Source organism: Buteo buteo, chromosome 1 (genome assembly GCF_964188355.1).
Source record: "Buteo buteo chromosome 1, bButBut1.hap1.1, whole genome shotgun sequence".
NCBI classification, from domain to species: Eukaryota; Metazoa; Chordata; class Aves; order Accipitriformes; family Accipitridae; genus Buteo; species Buteo buteo.
The window spans coordinates 56,998,495-57,019,946 of record NC_134171.1 but is presented as its reverse complement, the minus strand read 5'-3'; the positions used below and the strand labels follow the sequence as shown (position 1 = coordinate 57,019,946).

The window sequence follows — 21,452 nt, the reverse complement described above, 5'->3', positions numbered from 1 at the left end:
AGTTACCTGTAGCCCATAAGGAAATTACCTTCGTCTGCCAGCAAAGAATGCTGCCTGGAAGGGAAGTGGTTTTAGCACAATAATACTGGTAGTTCTTGTGCTTGGAAATAAGGTTCATTTTAAATAAAAAGTGGGAGCGTGAGTCTTACTATCTCAGGTGAAATAATGTATAGCAAATTCCCGCTGGGTAACTTTGCAAGCATTACTTAGTTTCCCATAGGGAGCAAGCTGACTCTCTGATAGCACAAATTAAAAAAACCCAAAACAAACAAACAAAAGGGCAAAAAAAACCCTCAAAAAACCACACCCCACCCCCAAAACCAAAACAACAGAAAACCCCAACCAAAACTAAATGTCCTTGTACGCACCTTCCAAGGAAGTTACTTCCCCACACACACCCTTCTGGATATTGAACTTTTAATTTGTTAAAACCAAAGGTAAGAGCTGTGAGGTGAAAGGCAGGGTCTACAAATACTTCTGCCATGCAGCCTACCCCAACCCCCCATTTATTTTTGTAAAAGTAGCCAAAGTTATTCTTTATCACAGACTATCTATCCAAACAGTGTTCTCCCCCAAAAAAGGATAGGAAAAAAAAAAAGAAGTGGGGGCTGGTGAAATTCCAAAATCCTCAACAAGAATAGAGAAGTCATTACTCAAAGATCAGACTGAAATATAGAGAAATTCAAGGACTTATCAGAGGAACTAGGGAACAAAGAAAGTTGAACTGAAGACAAGAGCATAATTGGATAGTAGTGTTGCTGAACTGCATCTTCTTACAGCCTTATTACCTATCCTTCTGCCAAGATTTTTTGCTTGTGTGTGGATTGTCATGGGTTTTTTTTCTGTAGGGGGGGGGGTGGTGCTTTTTTCTTTAAATCTTGCAGGATAGTGTTGTGGTTCTTTCCTTGACACTTAAACACTTTTCTTAGTCTGTAGTTAAGTATATATTCTGGATTTGGTTTAGTATTCATTAACTTGTGGTAAGGTGGTCAGCATAAGTGTTGGGACTGGACTTCAGTGTTGTTCCCTTTCATAAAAGAAAATGATGAGATTCAGAAGTCCTACTCAGTGTGCTGCTGCTTTGCCATTGAATGATTGCTTCCAATGTGATAAAATTCTTTGATAAAATAATTCTTAATCTTCAGTTTAAAATCTACTGCTACTCTGTATTTTTTAATAGATCTTTCTTTTCAGCTATGTTAGAGAATTCTGAACATGACAATCAATCTCTGATGGTTCCTGATCAGATTTCAGATGTAGAATGGACTGCTGGACCTAACATGAATTGGGTAATGTCACAATCTATTTCAGTTGTCTATTACAGTGCATGTGTGTTACATGCTTCTCAGTAAGATCTGCCTTACTCTTCTGTAGAACAGCAATATTCTTCTATACGTCTGAAGAATTATTATAAATGGTTAGAAAGTCTGTCTCTTGGTAATCTCTGTGAAGGTGTAGGATGGTTCTATGATTCTATGGTTTTGTGGCAAATGATCCAGTAAGCATTGGTATTTAAACAGGACTAGCCATGAAAAGACAAGCAACAAGGAATATAATACTAAACTTGCTTGATCTTGTAGATCAGTTAACCGGAAGTGATTCTTTTTTTTTAGACTCAGAGAGACTTTGAAGAATCTGTGCAACTCTGTGAAGCATTAGCGCTAGAAAAGGTAAGTCTGTTCTGTATTTTCCAGAAATAAGACTGACATTCCAACAACAACTTCTAAAGTTTCTTGTGCTGCTTCTTCAGGATATTGCTGTAAATGAGATCAATGTCCTGCAAGCTAACTTTAATAGCCTAGTATTGGAAAATGAGCAGTTGAAATCAGAAATAAATGAAATGAAAGAGAAACTGAAGGAAAAAATAGAAATGGATGAATTTGAGGCACTGGAAAAACAAACACAAAAAGATCATGAGGTAAGGTGCATTGCAATAAATACAGAGAGGTAAGAATTCTCTAGTCTCATATGTTTTCTAGAGTTTATTCAGTGTACATATATTTGGATGTCGATTCACAAATGGGTGGTGTTATAAGCTACGTTCAGCAACAGAGTGAATGAACCCAGGATTTAAACTGCACTTACTCAGAGTGTAAAATTCAGACTTAAATTTTGGGAGAATCGCATACTGAAGTCTAGTTAAGCATATATTTGTGTATATATGTATCCATATATTATTTTTATATATTCATGATCTGAATTTCACTCTAGATTTCTGCAAGAAACTGTTGTTTTGCTGCATAAATATATTTTAGAACTGTTTTAAAGTTAAAGTATGGTTGCTAAACCATATTTCACATATTTCTTGTGCAAAACATCTTGGTTTACAATCCAAGATGGCTCTGGCTTTTGGTAATCTATTGAACTATGTGAGCATTAACTTTTACTGTATTACTTAACTTAGTAATAAAATATTTAAAATTAATAGTGTGAATAGTAATGTCTGTGGAAAACTGAAACGTATTTTGTGCCTGGAAGTCAGAAAAGGTAAACCTACCTACTGGATAACCTATGATATAGGAAATGCTGACTTTTGGTTCTCTTCACCTCCTTGGTCTGTTAGTGGAGATATACCTTGTTTTTCCAAACATTTTATGCCCTGATTCTGTAACCCAAAATATGTTTTATTTGTATTAGGTTCTAGCTGCCCAAGGGCTAAACTGTGAAATAAGTCACAGTGCAAAAAACAACCAACAAAAAAAACCCCTAAACAAAACCCCAAAACCAACAACTTGAGGTATTGAGACGTGGATGTATTATTCGATTTCTTTTCTGATACCTTCTCTGAAGATTACTTGTACATGCTAGTCTGTTTAATATCCTCTGACCATGAAACTAAGGTTGAAGCTGAAGATACATCATTTTGCATTGTTGTTTCAGGTTACAATTTAACAAGATAACCTCTCATTTCCATTGTGTTCCCTACAAAGATTTATAGGCCTTAAACAAAATGGATCCATAATAGATTAGGATTTAGCTAGTATTTAAGATTCTTTTTAGAAGTCCTTTTTGTATGCTAGACTAATTTTGCTATCTTCCTTATCAGCCAACATCTAACAAATCCTCAGCTAGTTTTCCCTGCATCTGTTATTAGATACACAAAAGCTTTGCAATGTTCTAAAGTAGCTTCTATTGCAAGAATTGCTTTTTGAATGATTTGTGTTTTCAGATATGCATCTGAAGACAGTCCATAAAATGTAAGCATTTGCCGATACCAATGTAGCAGGTTAATGATAGCAACACTGAAAGGTCACATACTTCACTAAATACATTAGTTGAAATAAATCAATTTAAATCACCACAGATATATATACAGGTAAACTCTGTTATTCTGAATGACATTAAATGACTTCTGACAGTAGTATTGTACCATATCTTCTACAACCATACTCTGATTTTAAGATTACAGGTTGGGTTTTTGTCTCACTATACTTCTAACTATACAGAAATACTCATAGGACAGTGCTTGTTTTAAAGCTTTTCACTGATCTTAAAAACTACAGATTGGATTTTCTCCTTACCTACACTTGTGACTCTACAGAAGTACTTGTAGATGAGTGCTTACTGTAAAGCTTTTCTAACAAAGACCGAAAGAAAAGAGTTCTTCAATTTTAGAAATGCTTTCCTATCTACTCTTCTACTTGTGCCTCCTTTCAGAGGATGCCACTGAATGTGTTCATGGCTTGCTTTACCTCAATTTTGGCACCTTCTCGTTCTTGCTAGTGAATAGATTAAATCATAAATATCTGCATTGTGTCATAAAAAGGTGCTTAACGTGACTAGAATTTGAAGTGTTGTATCTGTACAATTCCTGCATTAATTACTTTGATCACATTGCTCTTGCTTCTCGAGCTGTTGCAGATTAAATTGTACTTGAATCCTGTCTAATGACTGGGAAGATAAAACAGCTTTGCATCCTATATATCCATTTGAAAGAATATGTAGCAACTTGCTTTGTAGCTGTTTAAATAGATATGCTTGTTTTTATATGGTTTGCCCACTAATAGAAAAGAAAACACAAGATCGACCTTGCTTATTTTCATGGTGTTGGCAACTAAAACTACTGGCGTGGGTGCTTTCTAACATCCTCTGCAATTTTGCTTCAATTTGCTCCACAGATACAACTAATGCATGAAATTACCAACTTAAAGAATCTAGTTTCAAATGCTGAAGTGTACAATGAGGAACTTGAGGTGAGCCTGTCCGTTAATTTACATGCAATAAGACTTGTATGAAATGTGCTTGGTTTGTCTATCTTGAAATACTGCATCTGCTGAGGACAACCTAGACATCATTGGGCTCCGGTTAGTCTTACCAGCTGTGAGGATACGTCTAAAACCCATGAATGCTTGCTATGTACAAAACAGGTTTTTGTTAAATTCTTACTTGGAAAAATCAAACTGGGCACTAGAATCTTCCTTATCCTTTTTTTTCTCCAACTTTTAGACAGAAATAAACTCCAAATTGGAGCAGCTGAAAGAGAAAGAGAACAAAATAAAGATACTACAGAATCGTGTGGAAGAACTACAGAAAGCAGGAGCAGAAAAAAAAGACACGTCTTTTTCAGTGGTAAATTTGAGTTTTCTGCTGGGTTGAGAGATAGTTTTGCTTTTGTTGGAGGTGGGTTAAATTTAGATATAACTTTGGTATAATTGAAATCTGCTTCCTTACAGACATTAGGAAAATTTTTTTACAAAACTTAAAATGCTAATTACTACATGATCATACAGCAGTACTCTGGTAAAGTAAAACTATAGGAAATGCTGCTCTTTATCCCATCTCTCAAACGTGCCTGCTACTGTTCTTTTCGGAGTAAACTTACCAAGTTTTCTAAGCCTGTATTTACATTTTAACCACGATATAATGAACACATTTGCTTTACTATGTCTACATATTTTTTGATTTATTTGAGTATTTATTTGTCTTTTTCAGGGAGATTCTGATAAGCTAATAGAGGAAATTCAGCAACTGAATAAATCCCTCTTGGATAGTGAAACCATAGCCTTGGATGCCAAAAAAGAATCTGCTTTTCTCAGAACTGAAAATCTGGAGCTTAAGGAGAAGATGGCAAGTACTTGTTAAACTGCATTTACAACTGTACAAAATGCTGTTAAGGGCCTATCTGCTCCCACACTAGTGAAGGAGGCAATCGATAAAGACAAAGATGTGCTAGAGTGTTTGGAGAAAGCTAATGACTTGTGCTCCAAATAATGTTTTTATTATGGAATTAATGGAAAATGGGTCTTCAGGAGAAAGATAAAAAGAAAATAGAGGCTTCTTCACAAGAGGAAATGGCCTCAAGTTGAGGCAAGGGAGATTTAGGTTAGATATTAGGAAAAATTTTTTTACTGAGAGGGTTGTCAGACATTGGAATGGGCTGCCCAGGGAAGTGGTTGAGTCACCATCCCTGGAGATATTCAAAAAGCAAGTGGACAGGGTGCTTCAGGACATGGTTTAGTGGGCACGGTTAATGGTTGGACTTGGTGATCTTGAAGGTCTTTTCCAACCTAAATGATTCTATGATTCTTCTACAGGAGTGCATGGTTAGTTTTAGGTTTACCAGTAGAGAGAGTGAGCAGATGAACAGTCTTTAGGGAGTTACTAGGACATAAGACTCCAAACCTAATTTTATCAGAGAACAGAAGAGAATAAGAGATGTGAACTCAGACAAGTGGGATGGAGCTTACTTTGAGCATTGAAGGAGTAAAGACAAAATAGTAGAAGCAGTTATGGCCCTGACCTCTGAGATAAGGTATGTTTTATTGTAGGACTCGACAGGAGTGTAGCTGTTAAATTGTGTCTTTTTCTGCCGTATTTATCAAGGCCAAAGTTGTTTGTTCAGAGTGACGACAGGAAATGTGGCAGATGGAATATTTAAATGTTAAGCAAGTAGACTTTTATTTTGTGTGTGAATTTCATGTTTTGTTTTCCTGAAGAATGAACTCTTAAATAATTACAAGCAAATGCAAAAGGATGTTCAATTCTACCAAAGCCAAATAGAAGCAGGAAAAGCCAGTTACAAAAAAATGCAAGCTGACTTGCAGAAAGAGTTGCAGTCTGTATTTCAAGAAAACACAAGGCTAACTTCACTGATGGAGGGTAAAGTTCCAAAAGGTACTGTTTCAGATGGTTCTTTATTCCCGTCCTTCTCTCCTCTCTTTTCCCCATAATGGTGGGGGGGTGTCCTGGTTTCAGCTGCAATAGAGATAATTGTCTTCCTAGTAGCTGGTATAGTGCTGTGTTTTGGGTTCAGTATGAGAAGAATGTTGATAACACACTGATGTTTTCAGTTGTTGCTAAGTAATGTTTAGTCTAAAGTCAAAGATTTTTCAGCTTCTCATGCCCAGCCAGCAAGAAGGCTGGAGGGGCCACAAGAAGTTGGGAGGGGACACTGCCAGGGCAGCTGACCCAAACTGGCCAAAGGGGTGTTCCATACCATGTGATGTCATGCCCAGTATAGAAACTGGGGGGAGTGGGGCTGAGGGATCATGGCTCAGGGACTAACTGGGCGTTGATCAGCAGGTGGTGACGAATTGCATTGTGCATCATTTGTATATTCCAATCCTTTTATTTTTACTATTGTCATTTTATTATTGTTATCATTATCATTATTAGTTTCTTCCTTTCTGTTCTATTAAACCATTCTTATCTCAACCCACGAGTTTTACTTTTCCTGATTCTCTCCCCCTTCCCACTGAGTGGGGGGTAAGTAAGTGAGCAGCTGCGTGATGCTTAGTTGCTGGCTGGGGTTAAAACAAGATGGGGGATAGGGAAGACTTTAGCTCTTGTTTTCTTGAATACTTGGACTTTCTTTCAACATAAAATATTAGACTCTCTGGTGCTGCTGGCACATAGTAACTGCTTTAGCACTTTCTTGAACCATTTGGAAAACTGCAGCTTACAGAATGTTTTCTATTTCACACAAAGACAGTCAAGTTATTGAAGGCTGTCAGGGAGAATCTAAAATAAACTAGATGTCAACCTAACAAATGATGACCAAATTCAGACCAGTAGTTTCATCTTTTAATTGTTGGCCACTGTAAAATATACTTTTCTAGAATTATACTGATATGACGTCCAGAATACGTTATAAATATTCTGCTTAATTTAAAACATGCTTTTTTCTCACACTGTCTTATTAATCTAAACTTGTTAATTCTCTAGATCTGCTCTCTCTTGCGGAGCTGGAAAAAAAGGCAGCTGACTTCAAAGGAGAACTAGAAAAAGCATTGAAAGAGAATGCACTTCTACAAAAACAAGTAAATGAGCTATCAGAATTTCAGTCTCTACCAAATACTGTTGAGATACAGCAGAAAGAGGTAAACAACAAAAAAAAATATCTAACTGCTTCCTTGTTTTTATATCGTGCTTGACTGGTAATGTCTTAATGGAGGCCTATTGGATATGAAGTTTTAAAGCCAAAGGTTATCTTGAATCAAATGACCTAAGATTTTACAACTAAGTTCATTGAATTATTGTTCCTCAGGTTTTTAATATTTGCACCTAGGAATAAATTTAAGATCACATATTTAATCACAAAGTCTACTACAATTAATCGGGAATTTCTGGTCCAATGTTTGCCTGTCTATTTGCCATAGTCACTATTGATAACTCTGTGTGTATGTGTAATGGTGTTTGATCCTGGTTTACTGTTCTAAAACTGAATTTTTGTCTAATTGGGCAAAGAGAAAACTTCAAGACCTCTTAGCAGAGACGCTGCTTGAGAAGTGAGATTTAACTTGCAAATTCTGGAAAACTTGTAAGGAAACTTTTCTGTTTCCTGGCAGGTTAGGGCTTAGTAGACTAAGGTTGCTATAAATGTGTCTTAAAGGGTTTGTTTGCAAACACTTTCTAGGGTTCTTCATCCTTAAATACATGCTACTAAGCATGTGCAGTGAAAATTATCCAGGGCAAATAATCTCACAAACTCATGAATGCTTTGCAAAAAGTTCCAAACCCTTCCAGTGGTCTATTTCCAGTAATAAACAAAACTTAATTAGATGTTAACAATTTTATAAACTCTGTATCATGAAGGAACTATTGATACATCTAAATATTCTGTTTAGGAGTTACAGCTAGGAGTATCAGTCCAGTCCTAGCTCAAACATAGGAAAAAGGAAATATTTAAAGACCATCTAAGGAACTAGAGGAAGAGGTTTCAAGGTTTTGAAAGGCTTGTCTCTCTTCCTTCCCTTTGAAGGATTGTTTGCTAGACAGGTCCCTCCGAACAAAGCAAAACCCAATGTACTATGCTGTGTATTTCTCTGTACTTTATTTCCTATATCTGCATATGAACTTGGTTTTTATTATGCAGCTATGACAAATACTGATTTAGAAAATGCTATTAATATTGCTTTTCTGTTGGCAGATTCTTGAAAAATGTGAGGAACTACGCTTATTAAAATTGGAAAGAGAAAAGCTGCTTTCTGAAGTAGCTGATAATGAAATTAGACTTAAACATATGACTGAAGAAATTGGAAAATCAAAAGACACTCTAGCAGATGCACAACTTAAATATGTAAAGTCTGATCAGGAATATGTAGCACTTAAACAGCTCCATGAAGAACTAGAGCAAAAATATGTAGTTGCATCGGAAAACAATGAACAAATGAAGTTCCAAATAGATATTTTATCTAAAGAAGTACGAGAGTCTAAAACAACTTTGGATGAAGTGAAATTAGAGGTCAGTGTCAGCTTGCTCCTTTTTATAAATAAGACATGAGGAATTTATTTATAGTACACAAAAAAAAAACCCTACCTTTTTTTGAGAAGTAGACTTAAAGGCTTGAATAACACTAGCATTGAAATTTCTCTAGCATGAGTGGATGTTACTTACTCTGTGCCAGGTGTACAAGGCTGCAGGATTATGCAGCTCGACAGTCTCTTTCTTCATAGGCAAAGAAATGTATAATGTTGCTCTGGGTTGTATGTTCTCCTTCTGTACTTGACCTTTTAATTCTTCTTTTCCTGTTCTTAAGTTATATCTTTATTATGCAAATATTTTTTTTAAATATGCTGCTATGACCTACTCTATCTAAAGTCATAGAAACAAGGTTTCCTCATTGGGAGCTGGAGTCTGTATAGAACAGATGATTTTCAAACCAAACAGTACTGCATAAATTGGCAACTAGAAAGGAAAAAAAAATTAAGAAGAAAAGAGAACTAAAGATGTATATTTTGGACAAGGCTTTTGGCGCTGATGTGGCTGTCATATTCCTGCTATGAATTTGATAGGAATTACCAAATTAGGAGTTAAGGTAGACTACAGTTCTATGCGTGGTGTTATGTTTTAGTAAGACTTGTTGCTAAGGAGAAACCACAGGAAGGTTCCATAAACAAATGCTTACATAACGTGGGCAAGAATATAAGCAGTGACTTAAAGTAAAATGATTAACTTCTTGTTCTCTTGTTGAAAGCTAGCATTTCTCACCTTTTCTAAGCTAATATAAGATTTCTGTGAGAACATGTACACATTATGCAGTTTTGCATTACAATGAAAGTGTCTGGCCTTTTCCTTTACAAACTAAAGCTCTCTAGCAAAATGAAAGAACTGGAAGAAAAGACAGCAGAGCATAAACAACTTCTTGAGGTAAGAGAAGATTTTATTCAGACTCAGCGAAAGTTACATGAAATGGAGCAATTAAAAGAGCAGGAAAAGATTATGGAGTTGAGACTGGAGGCCAAGGATTCAGAGATCCAGGCAGTTCTTCAGCAGCTCAATGAATGTCAGCAAGAAATAAAAACTTTAACCCAGGAAAGAGATTACCTGAAGCAAAAAGAGGAGTCTCTCCAAGCTGAGACAGACCAACTCAAAGAGGATATAAAGGACACTGTTTCAATGGTAGGAATTCTCCCTTTATAGAAATGGACCATATGTGTTAAGGGGAGGAGTGTAAGAACACTTATAAACTATATTGAAATATATAGGGGAGTGGGTTTTTGTGTGATGCTTTTTTCTTTTTTTTTTTTTTTTAAATCAAGGAGTGCTTATTAATTAAATACTCGATTTTTCTTTTATCGGTTTTCTTTCTTTTATTCTGAAGAACATTTTGGCACATGAAGAACTGAGAAATGCACAGAGCTCTCTCAAGCAATCCCAGGACACTGTCAAGAAGTTGGAAGAAAATATTTCTGAAAAAGAATCTCACATTCTGTGTGTTGAAGAGGCACTAGGGAAAACCATTAAAGAACTCGAAATACGGGTAAAACGTTATGTAATAATTCAAAATAAAAATGCTTTTAATGTGTCTTCCAATGCTGTGAAAACAAGCCTAGTTATTCTGCATATAGTCTTTTCTGGTTGTCCTTGGAAAACTTCTAAGCTTTTTGTAGAAAGTGGGCAAGAAAGTAGTATTGATCCAAGTCTTTACCAGTTGCTGATCTATTTCTGTAGAGCTTCAAGCTATAATGTACACTCTAATAAATCTTTAACTAGTGTGCCCCATGGTTGTCAATTTGAGTGGTGGCATTAGGTGGCAAATGAAAGAAGGGATAAGGGTTACTTAGAGGTAGGAATGAGTCTAATGTTTCATAACGCTTGGTCCCAGTGAGAAGTGTAACACATGGTTGTAAATGGCAGTTCAGTGCCCAACATACAGTAGAAGGCTGATCCACTGGTTTTTGTGCCTGTATGTTCAACAACTGACAAAGAAAGGTGCTGAGAATATTGTATTTTACACAGTTGCTTTAGTGGCACAGTTTCTCTGAAGGGAGAATCTGTAGTATGTGAGATAGGATTTTTCTTGAAGTATATGAGCTGCCAGACCCAGTCAGTCAATGGTGTCAATTCAGCATTTGCATGTTTCGGAACAGATGCCTAAAAATAATCCAACAGGTGTTTATTTGTTGTCTTCCTCTCAGACTTTTTCCAGGTAAAAATCTGGCCAGTATTGCAGAAGAGACTGCTAAAAGGTTAGCGTTTAAAACAAAACAGGTGACAAAGGCCAAAGACTCAGTTCTGGAGTTTTTCGCGTTTGGTTACAGTGGTTTGTTGTTAAAAATACTATAGCAGAGTGAACAAAACTTTTGCATTTAATTTTGGTTTTGAATTGATGGAAGTACTGTCTTTGTATGTTTTTTTATAGATATCACAAATGACGGAAGAAATAAAAATCATCACATCAGAGAGAGACCAGCTTGCTGAGGAAAAATCAGAAAATAATAACTGTAGAGAAAGTGATCAGCTTCAGGTGCAAAAGGAACAAATCTTTTTCCTTACACAGGAGAACAATTCATTGCAGGATAAGCTCAACAGTTTACATTTGAAAACAGAAGAGTATGGGGAAGGAACTTTGGTAATTATGCTAAGGCTGTAATGGAAAGGATGCTTATTTAAACTTTCATTTGAGTGAAAATAATTTGCAAAACAAACTGGAGAAAAGGGTCCTGCTACTTGACTGCAGACCATTGAACACCATGGTTACTAGTGTTCACTTGAAATATATTCCACCCCATTGTTCTACATGCACAACTAGTAGTAGAATGACAAACACTTTTCTGTAAATAGAACTTTAACTTGATACAGGATGGTGATGTTCTGAGTTGATCTGCACAGAGATGTGGTTCTATAAGTAGTTGAAGCTACAAATTGCTCATGTGGAAAGCGTGGTTGTGCTTTTTCAAAGCATAGATAGAACTGACTTTTTTCCTGGTAATTAAAGGGACATTGCAGCCAACCTTTTCTGTAATTGGACATGCTGATTGCACATATGGGTTATATGTATATATACAAAATATATACAAAGTGTGTGTGTGTATACACACTTCGAAAAAAGTAAAGTGTGCATATATTTTAATATTCATGGGGAGAGGGGACAAATTTCAAGGTAATAATTGTCTTGACACCATTACTATCTCTGTTGAGGCTAGAAATATGGATAAGGTCTCTGTAGTTTGATTGGGGCGGGGGGGGTGGTTGTTGGGTTTTTTGGTTTGGTTTGGTCGTCCCCTGGCTTAAACTATGGCCATGAAATTCTGCTTCTGGTATCTTGTTTCAGAAGTCGCCACTTCAAATTTTACCTTGTATGTCTCTTATTTCAAGAAACTTGAATTGCATATTGAGTTCAGTTGCATCTTATTCTGAAAAAAATACAAATCTCTAAAACATTGTTTCTGTTTGTTTTACATAATCAACCTGTCAAAGGTCAGATATGTTTCTCATGAAGCTAATTCCCCAAATGTGTTGACTTTTATCTCTGTATAAAATAGATACCACAGATTCAAGAAAAAACTATTGAGCAAGAATTACTTCTTCTGAGAGAAGAGCTGAGCCAGGCACAAAGGAAATTGCATGAAATGGAGAAAGTGAAGGCCAATGAATGTCAAAGAGAATCTGAAAAAATGGGGAGAACGGATTTTATTCCAAAATTGCATGACTGTCAGGAAGTGAGCACTCTAACACAAAGAGGAGATGATAATCTTAAAATGCAACTGGAGAATCTCCAAAATGAGAGAGACCAGCTAAGAGAAACTATACAGGAAACAATTAGCATGGTAAGAAAAATAGTCCTATTCCTTTAGGATAATAGCCATAGTAAACTTCTGTCTTAAATTTTGGAAGTGTTGTTCAGGGTTTAATGTACTTTAACTGTGTTGTGTCTAAAGAATTCAGAGATGCAGGAAGAGTTGAGATGTGCTCATAACTCTCTTGGACAATATCAGGAGACTATTGTGGAGCTGAAAGCAAGTATCTCAGAGAAAGAAAATCAACTCTTGAAAGCGCAAGAGGCATTGAAGGAAACAACTGATGAACTGCAGCAGAAGGTCAGATGCAGTTTTGTCAAGTAAACTAAAAATTCTGTCAGGATTGGCAACCTATGTCCTCTGCAGACTTCAGTTTGTAAGGGTTCAGTAAATGTAATAACGAAACTTAATTGAAAGTTTTTCCCTTCTTTTTTTCCCTATACTGCTTCTCAAAAGAATTCCATAGAAACAGAGGCAGTGAAGAGATGACCAAATGGAATTTGACCTGCAAGCTACAACCCTTACTTATAACTAAACATGCCTTAGTGCTGAGTGATAGATTACTACTTGGAATCAATACTGCTCTTTGACATCAGTGCATTTTCCAAGTCTTAAAACTTTTTAAATTCTAATAATACGTCTTTTAACTATGTAACTGAAGATACTCGAGCAACTAAAAGGCAGCTTAGCTCATTCTTTAACTTGGTGCACTATTATAAATTTCTTACCTACTTATTTTCATGTCTGAAGCTATTATGGCTTTTGGAAGACATTAATGCTTGTTAGAATCAAGCCTATCTGCTGTGGATACAGCAATGGAGTAATTTCTATGGAGTTATAATGGCCTGTAGGTTTTTACACACTCACTTTTGTCTACCGGTGAGACAGAAACACTGAAATTTGATTGACTTAAGCAAAATTGTTACATCTTCCTCATAACAACCCATATGTACAGATAGTGCTTGTGAAATATGATCCAATAACACTCTTCTTAAATCAGAACCTGATTACTGGGACAACAAAACTTAATAAATTAGAATGTTACTGGCTTCTTTTCCAAACTATCAAATTAATTCGATCCATGCTAGAGATCATTAGAAATATTAATATTTGTTCTTACTTGTTCTTTCAGCTCACTGAAGTAACTGAAAACCTGACTCATGTCTCTTCTGAATATGGCAAGCTACTGGCAGAGAAGGAACAAAATGAAAGAACAATGAATGAGCATATCTGTCAGCAGCTTGAGAAAATCACTTTACTTAATCAGGAGAAAGATGAGCTGCAGCAAATAGTAGAGACTTGTAAAGCAGAAAGAGATCAACTAGAGGCTGACTGTCAGGAAAGCAAGGAGAGAGTATGTATAAAATCTTAAATAACTGTTTTTAAGGCAGGTTGTACCACTGAATTATTTCAGTCATGAAGCCTTCTGCTATTTAGTATCTCTTCCTCTCCCTTCACTTGTTCATAGCAGCAGTAAACTAAAAATTCAGTTTACTAGTCCAATCTGGATATTGGAATCTGTCTTATTTTTTCTTTCCCCCGACCTCCTTCCTGCCCTTTTGGGCACTGTGTTGCTCTGAATTTAGGCACAGTTGTCTGCCACCTGCTGGACAAGCACTCTGCAAATTCCTGTTACATCTCTCATCTATATGCTTTTGCATTTAGAACAGTAGAGGTAATCTAGGTTTACTGATATCTAAGGGCCTAATTCTCCTACCACTTCAGCTTGTTCTAGACTGATGAAGAGAAAGATAAACCCAGAAAATAAACCGAATAGCTATCCTATTTCTTCTTCCTGATGTCTTATTTTCTGGCGGATTAGTGAGTTCAGTATTCCAAGTATTTACACAAAAAGTATGGTTATCTTGACATACTATTTCAGACAAATTTGTTCTGATATAGTTAACAAAAATCAAGTTGACAATTTCTAAAGTTACAAAGAAGTCTGGTAAATACTTTTTTTCCTAAGAGAAGCTCTGCAAATTATTTTAAGAAATGTAAAAGCTTTCATATGAATTTTAGCAGACCTCAGGTAGAACCACCGATCTCTTTTAAGTATGTATAGACCAACTAATTTAAAAACTAAAATCAGCAAACTAAGATTATCAAATCTTTAATTTTAGATTTATATCTTGCTACTAAACAATTGGACAAACTGTTCATGTAACTTGTGGCAGTTGCCACAAGAATAAGGGTATCTTTCATGGTGGTGTGTTTTGGGGGGTTTTTTTAGTCATCTACATAATCTGTTCCTCCCACAACATTTTTCCCTCACCTCTTTACTTCTGCCTACTTTTTTTTTTTTTTTTTACCGGTAAAGACTATTTCTAAAGACTGTCTTCCTTTGGAGTTCTTAAACTAGGCACGGGGGAGTGACAACTGAGGGGTTTTTTAGTAAGTGAAAGACTGATTATTCTGATAGTTCTCTCCTAGAAATTCAGATGTTTTGACTTATTCTTAACTCCTGGTAGGCAAAACTTAGTCATACTGAGTGAACACCCATGTAATACCTTGTTCTGCAGTCCTTAAAAGTTCTGACAGAAATGGAGAATCTACAGGAAGAACTAAGGCATCAGAAAGAGCAAGTTGCTATCCAGAAGAACATGCTAGCACATGGAGAAGAGAAATTACAAAACACTGAAGAAAAACTAAATGAAGAAATAAACGAACTGAAAGAAAAGGCAAGTACAGTAATAAGAAACTTAGAAATAATTTAGAGGATGTCCCCTCAGGGACTCCTTAGAATAACAGGTATTTTACCCATGAGAATTTGTACTGGGTTTTTTTGATCCAATAGATGATGTCATGGTAATACAATTTAGCAACAGAAGAGGAGTTGTTGCTAATAGTTATGTGTTGATTTTATACTTTTTTTATAAAATTTTTTAATAGGTAGTCAAGTTGAATGAGGACTTAAATTTGGTTACTAAGGAAAGGCACCAGCTGCTGGGAGAACTCAAAGAAAAGATTGAGAGTGAAAGTGGTAAACTTCAACAGCTGGAGAAACAGCGTGACTTGTTAGCACAGGAGAGAGATCACCTCCAGGAAATGCTGGAAGGTCTTCAAGCAGGGAAGAACAAACTGGAGATTAAACTACAGGAGAGTGTTGATAAGGTGCTTTATCTCTGATTAAAGTATAATAACTATAAATGCTTGGTAGAGGAAGAAGGTTAATTCTTGAAGCTGTCTTGAAAAATATCTTACAAGTATTAGTGTTATATACCCAGACTGAAGAATATTGGCATGCTTTAACTTCTGTCTTGTGGAACGGTAAAGATGCATGTAAATTCTTTTGGAAACTTTACTGAGGCTGCTTTATTTAGGAATGAATGAGGAACCAGAAAATACATGGGTTTCATTACCAAAGCACTTAACAGGCATTTTTTTAATGAATTTGATTAAATGGTATGTTTTGCAGTTAAGCTCCAGAGTCTTGAAACTGAAGCTGACAAATTCTGACACTTTTCTTTCTCTTCTGGATGAGGCATATCTTAACAACAGTGAAGACAAGTGAATTGGGTGGTATCCATTGGGCAGCAGTCCTTGTTCAGACATTGAGTAATCACTTGAAGTATCTGTAGTTAATATAAATCTATGGTGGGAGGAGAATCTTCTTACTCTTGCTACTAATATCTTCCAATTCACCTGTTTCTGAGTATCAATTCACTTGCTGTAAAACTTAACTTCACTGGAAATTCAGAGGTTTAGTGAAAGGAAAGCTAGTTCTATAATAAATTATCAAAGATAATTTAACTGTACTCTGAGAACAGTCCAACTCATAAAATTGTGGTAAGTAATAACTTCCAGAGAGCTCTTGATGTGAACCCTACTCAAATTACATCTCTGCTTTGTGTTACTCCTGCGTAAACAGTGATTGCAGAAAATAGGTCCAAATGTGTTTGTAGCATACTTTGCCTAATTCTTTACATTACTAAGGATTTATCAGTATGCTAGTTGGCAGGCTTTGCTTAGTGAAGGGAGAAACTCTCAAAGACAAAACTTGAGATTTCTTGCACTCAAAGCAGGGGCGGGGGGGTTGTGCTGGGTATTTTGACTGCAATGAGATATTGAATGGCCTGGTGTGTGAACAGTAGATTCGCATGCTATCTCAGGACTTAATTTTAAATTAGCTGCTCTATTTTTACTCCAGATTCTTGAAACTGAAAAGGAATTGAAGTGGCAACAAGAACTCCTCAGCAATGAGAAGATCAAAGCAGAAGAAAGGGAAGAACATTTGTTAAAGGTTCAGAGACAGTCAGAGATTTTGGAGGACAGCCTAACAAACAAGGTGAGGAGTTCTGGTTTTGGTAGCTATTCTGTCTTCCAATGTTTTATCACTGATGTGCTAAACTTTTGCTCAAGACAAAGCCTGCTTGACTTTTAATTCTCAGTGCGTCACTTTTATGGGTGCTAAACAAGCATGAACATGGGCAAAGGATTTTTTACAAGTTTCTTTACTGATGTTTAGGAATAGCATCCTCACCTCATCTCGGCCTCGTAACCAGTTGGGTTGGTCATTCCATTAGAATGCACACCAATTTATCCAACATATGCAGGCTTAATATAGTAGTCAGTAATTGTACATGTATTTATTCAGTCTTCAAAAAGTACTGTGTGGACAGTATGAACCTAAGTGGGTTTGGAATCCGTGGTGCTTTGCACACTTTCAAACTATATCTGTTATTCAGAAAGTCTTGTACTTAGCTCTTGCCAACTCAGTCTTTTTGCAGTTTTCACTTCTTTGCTTTTCACCTGTCAAACTCTTCCTTGGTCTGTAGGTCAAAGAGTATAATTAAGGATTGCTTCAGATTAGCAAATGTGTTACTGTTCTATTCATTAAGCAGATGGGCAATCTATTTCTTTTCATTTTCTTGTGATGTGGACATATGTTGACTGCCTTTTTGTTTGTTTCCTCTTGCTTTACTGAAGACCAAAGTTGACGAAAGTAGAGTTCTCTGGGTGTCATGCTATTCCTCTTCTTAATTTCTGACTAGAACACCAAAATTATTTTTTAACTTCTCTTGCTGTTAGTGTGAATTTTAGAGTTATTGGAAATTGTGTTCATTGTATTTGACACAACTGATTTGAGTGCTTCATAGGGGACTATACAAACCAGGACCAAATCATAATTCTTTTTTTTTCTTCTCCGTTATTTATTGTAGATTCAACAGTTAACTGAGACACTAAATAGCGTATCATGTGAAAAAGAGCAGTTATTGGCTGAAAGAGCTAGTCACTCTTTCCAACTTAAAGAAGAAATTTCATCAATTAACCGAGAAAAAGATGAGCTACAAAAACTTCTCCAGGATGTCAGGTCTGAGCGGGACCAGCTCAAGACAGAATTGCAAAAAAAATCTGAGATGGTTGGTGTTGCAAGTTGCATAACTAAGTTATTCATAACTTCTCTTCTTGAATGGTACTTAAATATGTATGCTTTTATTTTAGTGTGTTGAAACAAATGCAAAACTGGAATCTGCTCTAGACCAACTGGAGCAGAGAAACCTGAATGATATGTCTATTCAGGTGAACCCAGTGTATAATGCAGAGCAGGTGGTTGATGACAGCCTGAAGCAAAAAACCTTGAAAATTAAGGTAAACCTACTTCTCTGCTTATTTTAAGAATGTATGTAAAACCTTAATACCATTTCTTCTGGAGCATAAACTTTGCTTCTGTGTATAATGTATAAAATTGTTTGCATATCTCGCAAGGATGCTGCAAACCATGGGATCAGTTGATTTGCTGTTGCTGTTCAGTGACCATGCATCTTGCTCTGAGAATGTTAAATTGAACCTCTCAGTTGAGACATCTCACTTGATTTCACTACTGTCCAGCCACCCCAATGAAAATAACTAGTCATGTAGAAGCATTTCACCATTTTGTTTTTGCAACCCCCCTGCCAAAACCCTCCCTTCTGTTACTCCCCATCAGAAATAAATTGGTTTAAAATATATTTCATTAAATAGCTTCTCTCCTCAAAATAGGAACTCCTGTAATTCCTCAGAGCTTTTGATAATTAACTCTCCTGAGTATACTTTCTCACAGATGTGAGAAGTACTACTAACCTACTGAAAGCCAAAATAAACCACGATGAATATGTATAAAATACTTTCAAGAGTACCATTGTAGTGCAGTCTGTACATCTGTAAAGCAGATTTGGGCATCATTCTATACATGCTAGAAAAGCCCTGAGTGGTTCTTCATTTAACACCAAGAGTGGTAAAGGACCAAATTGCAAAAATCAGTTATGTGTAGCTTGCTTCATTCATACTGTCTTTCTATCCTATATCAGCAGTATGGATCTAATAATGAGGGAAGTAAATGTCAGTTGATCCCTTTTAATGGCATTCTGCCCTTCTGACTTTTGTAATAGGTAAGATCTTGTCTGCCTCTTTCTTGTGCAGTTTTCTCAAGTATCTTGTACTTGCTCCTGTTGGACACAGGGTATGTCAGTTCCAATGTTTTTACTGTGGGGTGAAGAGTTAAACTGGTGAATCCTGCTCCTTTCAACTAAAAAACAAATGTGGAGGTAGTATGCCTAGGAAGTTTTGCTTCATATGTGATACTTGAGTTTACTGGGAGTGCCTCGAAGCCTGTTGCATTTCTCAGCCTGCTCACTGCTTGATCATATCTCCCTTTTTATGGCAAAGTGCTAGGAACAATTTTGTGATCCCTTTCTTTCAACAAAGGACCAAGTAGATAAGTTGGGAGCTCATCCTGAGGGCAACCCAGCTGGCAAACTTGTGAACAGGTGACAATTTCATGGCCTGATCTACATGTCTTGATGTGGCCAGGCAATCTAAATCATCAAAATAATTTGAGTTTGTGAAATGATTTTCTGGAAGACTAAGAAATTCTCTGCTTTTGTGCCTGGCTTAGTGTTTTTTGTCATGTTCCTGTGATAAGTCACAACTGAAGTCTTAGTCCTATTAACTTTTCTGTTGTAAAACCAATACATACTGTAGGGGTTAGCCTTGGAGTCTGATGGTTTATTTTAAGCTTCTGTTGATAGCTAATCATTCTTTTCCTTATTGTGACTGAATTAATTTTTCACTTGCATTTAGGAGCTTCTTGAGAAATTCCCAAATATGGGAAAGAGGTATGAATGTCTCTCTACAGTGTCTCTTAATCTAAAGAATGAACTGAACAGTCAGAAAGCACTGATAGCTGTGATACTGACTCAGCTTTCGTCGGAACAGAGTAAACAAGTCAAAAGACTTCAAACTGAAAATGAGAAAATAAACAGTCATCTCCAGAGTTTATTGAACAAACTGAAGGTACCAACTTAGAATGCTGAATATATGGATGCTTCATATTGCTTTGGTTTGGGTTTTTTTTTTTAATAAGCTCTCAATATTAACAGCTAGCATTCTATATACTCTAGCTTTGATTTTTGTGAATCCATATCTTGTGGAAAATAATTTGATAGTAAATGCTTTACAATCCTGGAAAACTGGAACTATTTAGTTAATAAACCTTAGTTTTTGACTGTAGTTCAGCTGCTTTGCACAATATTGTTTCATTAATATTAATCCATTTTAATTGGGAAAAATTTTCTTTCTGTACTCAAATCAAATTATGGGCCCCTAAGTATGTATTTTATTATGGGGGAAAGAGACATGCAAGATGCCTTGGAGGTGCATGTTTACTCTGCAAAACTACTCAAACAGTTTGATAACTTCTATAGCCTTGCAGACCTTCCCCAATTTGTAGTTCAGTAGAGAAACTGATTCCAATTATCAGAAAAAAACGTTGAGAGCAATTGGGAAAGAATTCCTGTTATATGCAGAAGTGCAGTAAGTGATAAGGTTGTTTTCTGTTTATTTAACATGAAATGTTAAGGGGGGAGGGGAGGGAGTTGCTTGGGGCGGCAGGGGGCAGGCCCCAGGGAGAGGGTGAGGTTCATGTCCAGTATACAAAAATACTGGACATGATTTTCAAAGTCAGTCGTCTCTGTAAATATCCGTTAGCTAAAAAGTTTAACTAGTCCAAAGACTTTTATTGCATAACTTCATGTAGTATTTTTAGGTTTGATCTTTTTTTTTTCCACAGATGCCCACTAACTTTTATTGTTAAACACGTTTAAGATTTAAGTAGTGATCTCAACTAGACTAAAGCTTTAAATCAGCACAGTGTTAATATTCTTATAGATCATCTGCACCTTCCATAACTTTACAAGGAAATAAATACAACAAAGAATACTTTGCTTTTTAAAGACTAGATTTGTGGAAGGCTGTCTAGAGCCTTTCAGATTTTTGGCCTTTTTGGGAGTCTACAGAAAATAGCATACCCTAGAAATGCTGACCCAGCTAATTCTTACATGTCATTGCTATACAGCACGTGTGAACTTGATTTTTCTTAATCATGTTTTAGTTGTCCTAGACACCTATGGACTAGGAGAGTGAATAGATTGAATTATAAAATATGGAATTTTAGCTGGATGCAGGGTATTATTTTAAAGCATACTCACTGATACATCCTGTACTTCTACAACAGTTCCTGTTTAGTCGTATTTGCTCAAAGAAAAGAGATCATCATACTACTGTTAATAAGTATGAAATGGAATTGCTTGAGGAAAAGAGAAAACAAGATCAGCTACGAGCTCAGATTCAGTGTCTCAGCAAGATTTATTTGAACCGGAATGAAATATCTTCTCAAGAGTTAAACATCACTATCAGTGAAGTGCTGCAGCGTTTGCACTTAACTGCAGAGGTAGTATTTGAAACAATTTTCAACCAAAATGACTTGCATGTTTCAAGGCATGGGGTAATGTGGTGGTGCTAATCTAATGGCATTGCTTTTATCTGTTAAAACTTCGCTTAAGGGGGGGAATAGAATTTGTATTTTTCTTATGCTACTAATTCTGTAATATGAAGATTCTGTTGTTCAAAGTTAAATTATTAGGTTATAAAATAGTGGGAATGTTATTTACTCATTTGCCTGGTAAAACACATACTACCCGATACCAAGATGACTTTTAAAACAATGAGAT

At 36.1% G+C, this 21,452-nt stretch overlaps 1 protein-coding gene across 5 annotated transcripts in view; it reads left to right on the top strand.

The window, feature by feature from the left end:
* CENPE (centromere protein E) overlaps positions 1 to 21,452 on the top strand; it is a 39,591-nt gene that overhangs the window by 10,682 nt on the left and 7,457 nt on the right. For 2 of the 5 annotated variants that reach the window (XM_075032274.1, XM_075032258.1), the window contains exons 15-36: positions 1,195 to 1,289; positions 1,614 to 1,670; positions 1,751 to 1,918; positions 4,119 to 4,193; positions 4,447 to 4,569; positions 4,933 to 5,067; positions 5,937 to 6,114; positions 7,165 to 7,319; positions 8,369 to 8,683; positions 9,530 to 9,841; positions 10,044 to 10,202; positions 11,085 to 11,294; positions 12,208 to 12,492; positions 12,604 to 12,762; positions 13,595 to 13,816; positions 14,985 to 15,147; positions 15,359 to 15,576; positions 16,613 to 16,750; positions 17,625 to 17,825; positions 17,908 to 18,054; positions 19,525 to 19,737; positions 20,957 to 21,172. In XM_075032274.1, coding sequence (XP_074888375.1) covers positions 1,195 to 1,289; positions 1,614 to 1,670; positions 1,751 to 1,918; positions 4,119 to 4,193; positions 4,447 to 4,569; positions 4,933 to 5,067; positions 5,937 to 6,114; positions 7,165 to 7,319; positions 8,369 to 8,683; positions 9,530 to 9,841; positions 10,044 to 10,202; positions 11,085 to 11,294; positions 12,208 to 12,492; positions 12,604 to 12,762; positions 13,595 to 13,816; positions 14,985 to 15,147; positions 15,359 to 15,576; positions 16,613 to 16,750; positions 17,625 to 17,825; positions 17,908 to 18,054; positions 19,525 to 19,737; positions 20,957 to 21,172 — 3,944 coding nt within the window. Of the gene's footprint in view, positions 1 to 1,194; positions 1,290 to 1,613; positions 1,671 to 1,750; positions 1,919 to 4,118; positions 4,194 to 4,446; positions 4,570 to 4,932; positions 5,068 to 5,936; positions 6,115 to 7,164; positions 7,320 to 8,368; positions 8,684 to 9,529; positions 9,842 to 10,043; positions 10,203 to 11,084; positions 11,295 to 12,207; positions 12,493 to 12,603; positions 12,763 to 13,594; positions 13,817 to 14,984; positions 15,148 to 15,354; positions 15,577 to 16,612; positions 16,751 to 17,624; positions 17,826 to 17,907; positions 18,055 to 19,524; positions 19,738 to 20,956; positions 21,173 to 21,452 lie in introns of all 5 variants that reach the window. The other 3 variants (XM_075032293.1, XM_075032269.1, XM_075032284.1) reach the window with 3 other exon arrangements.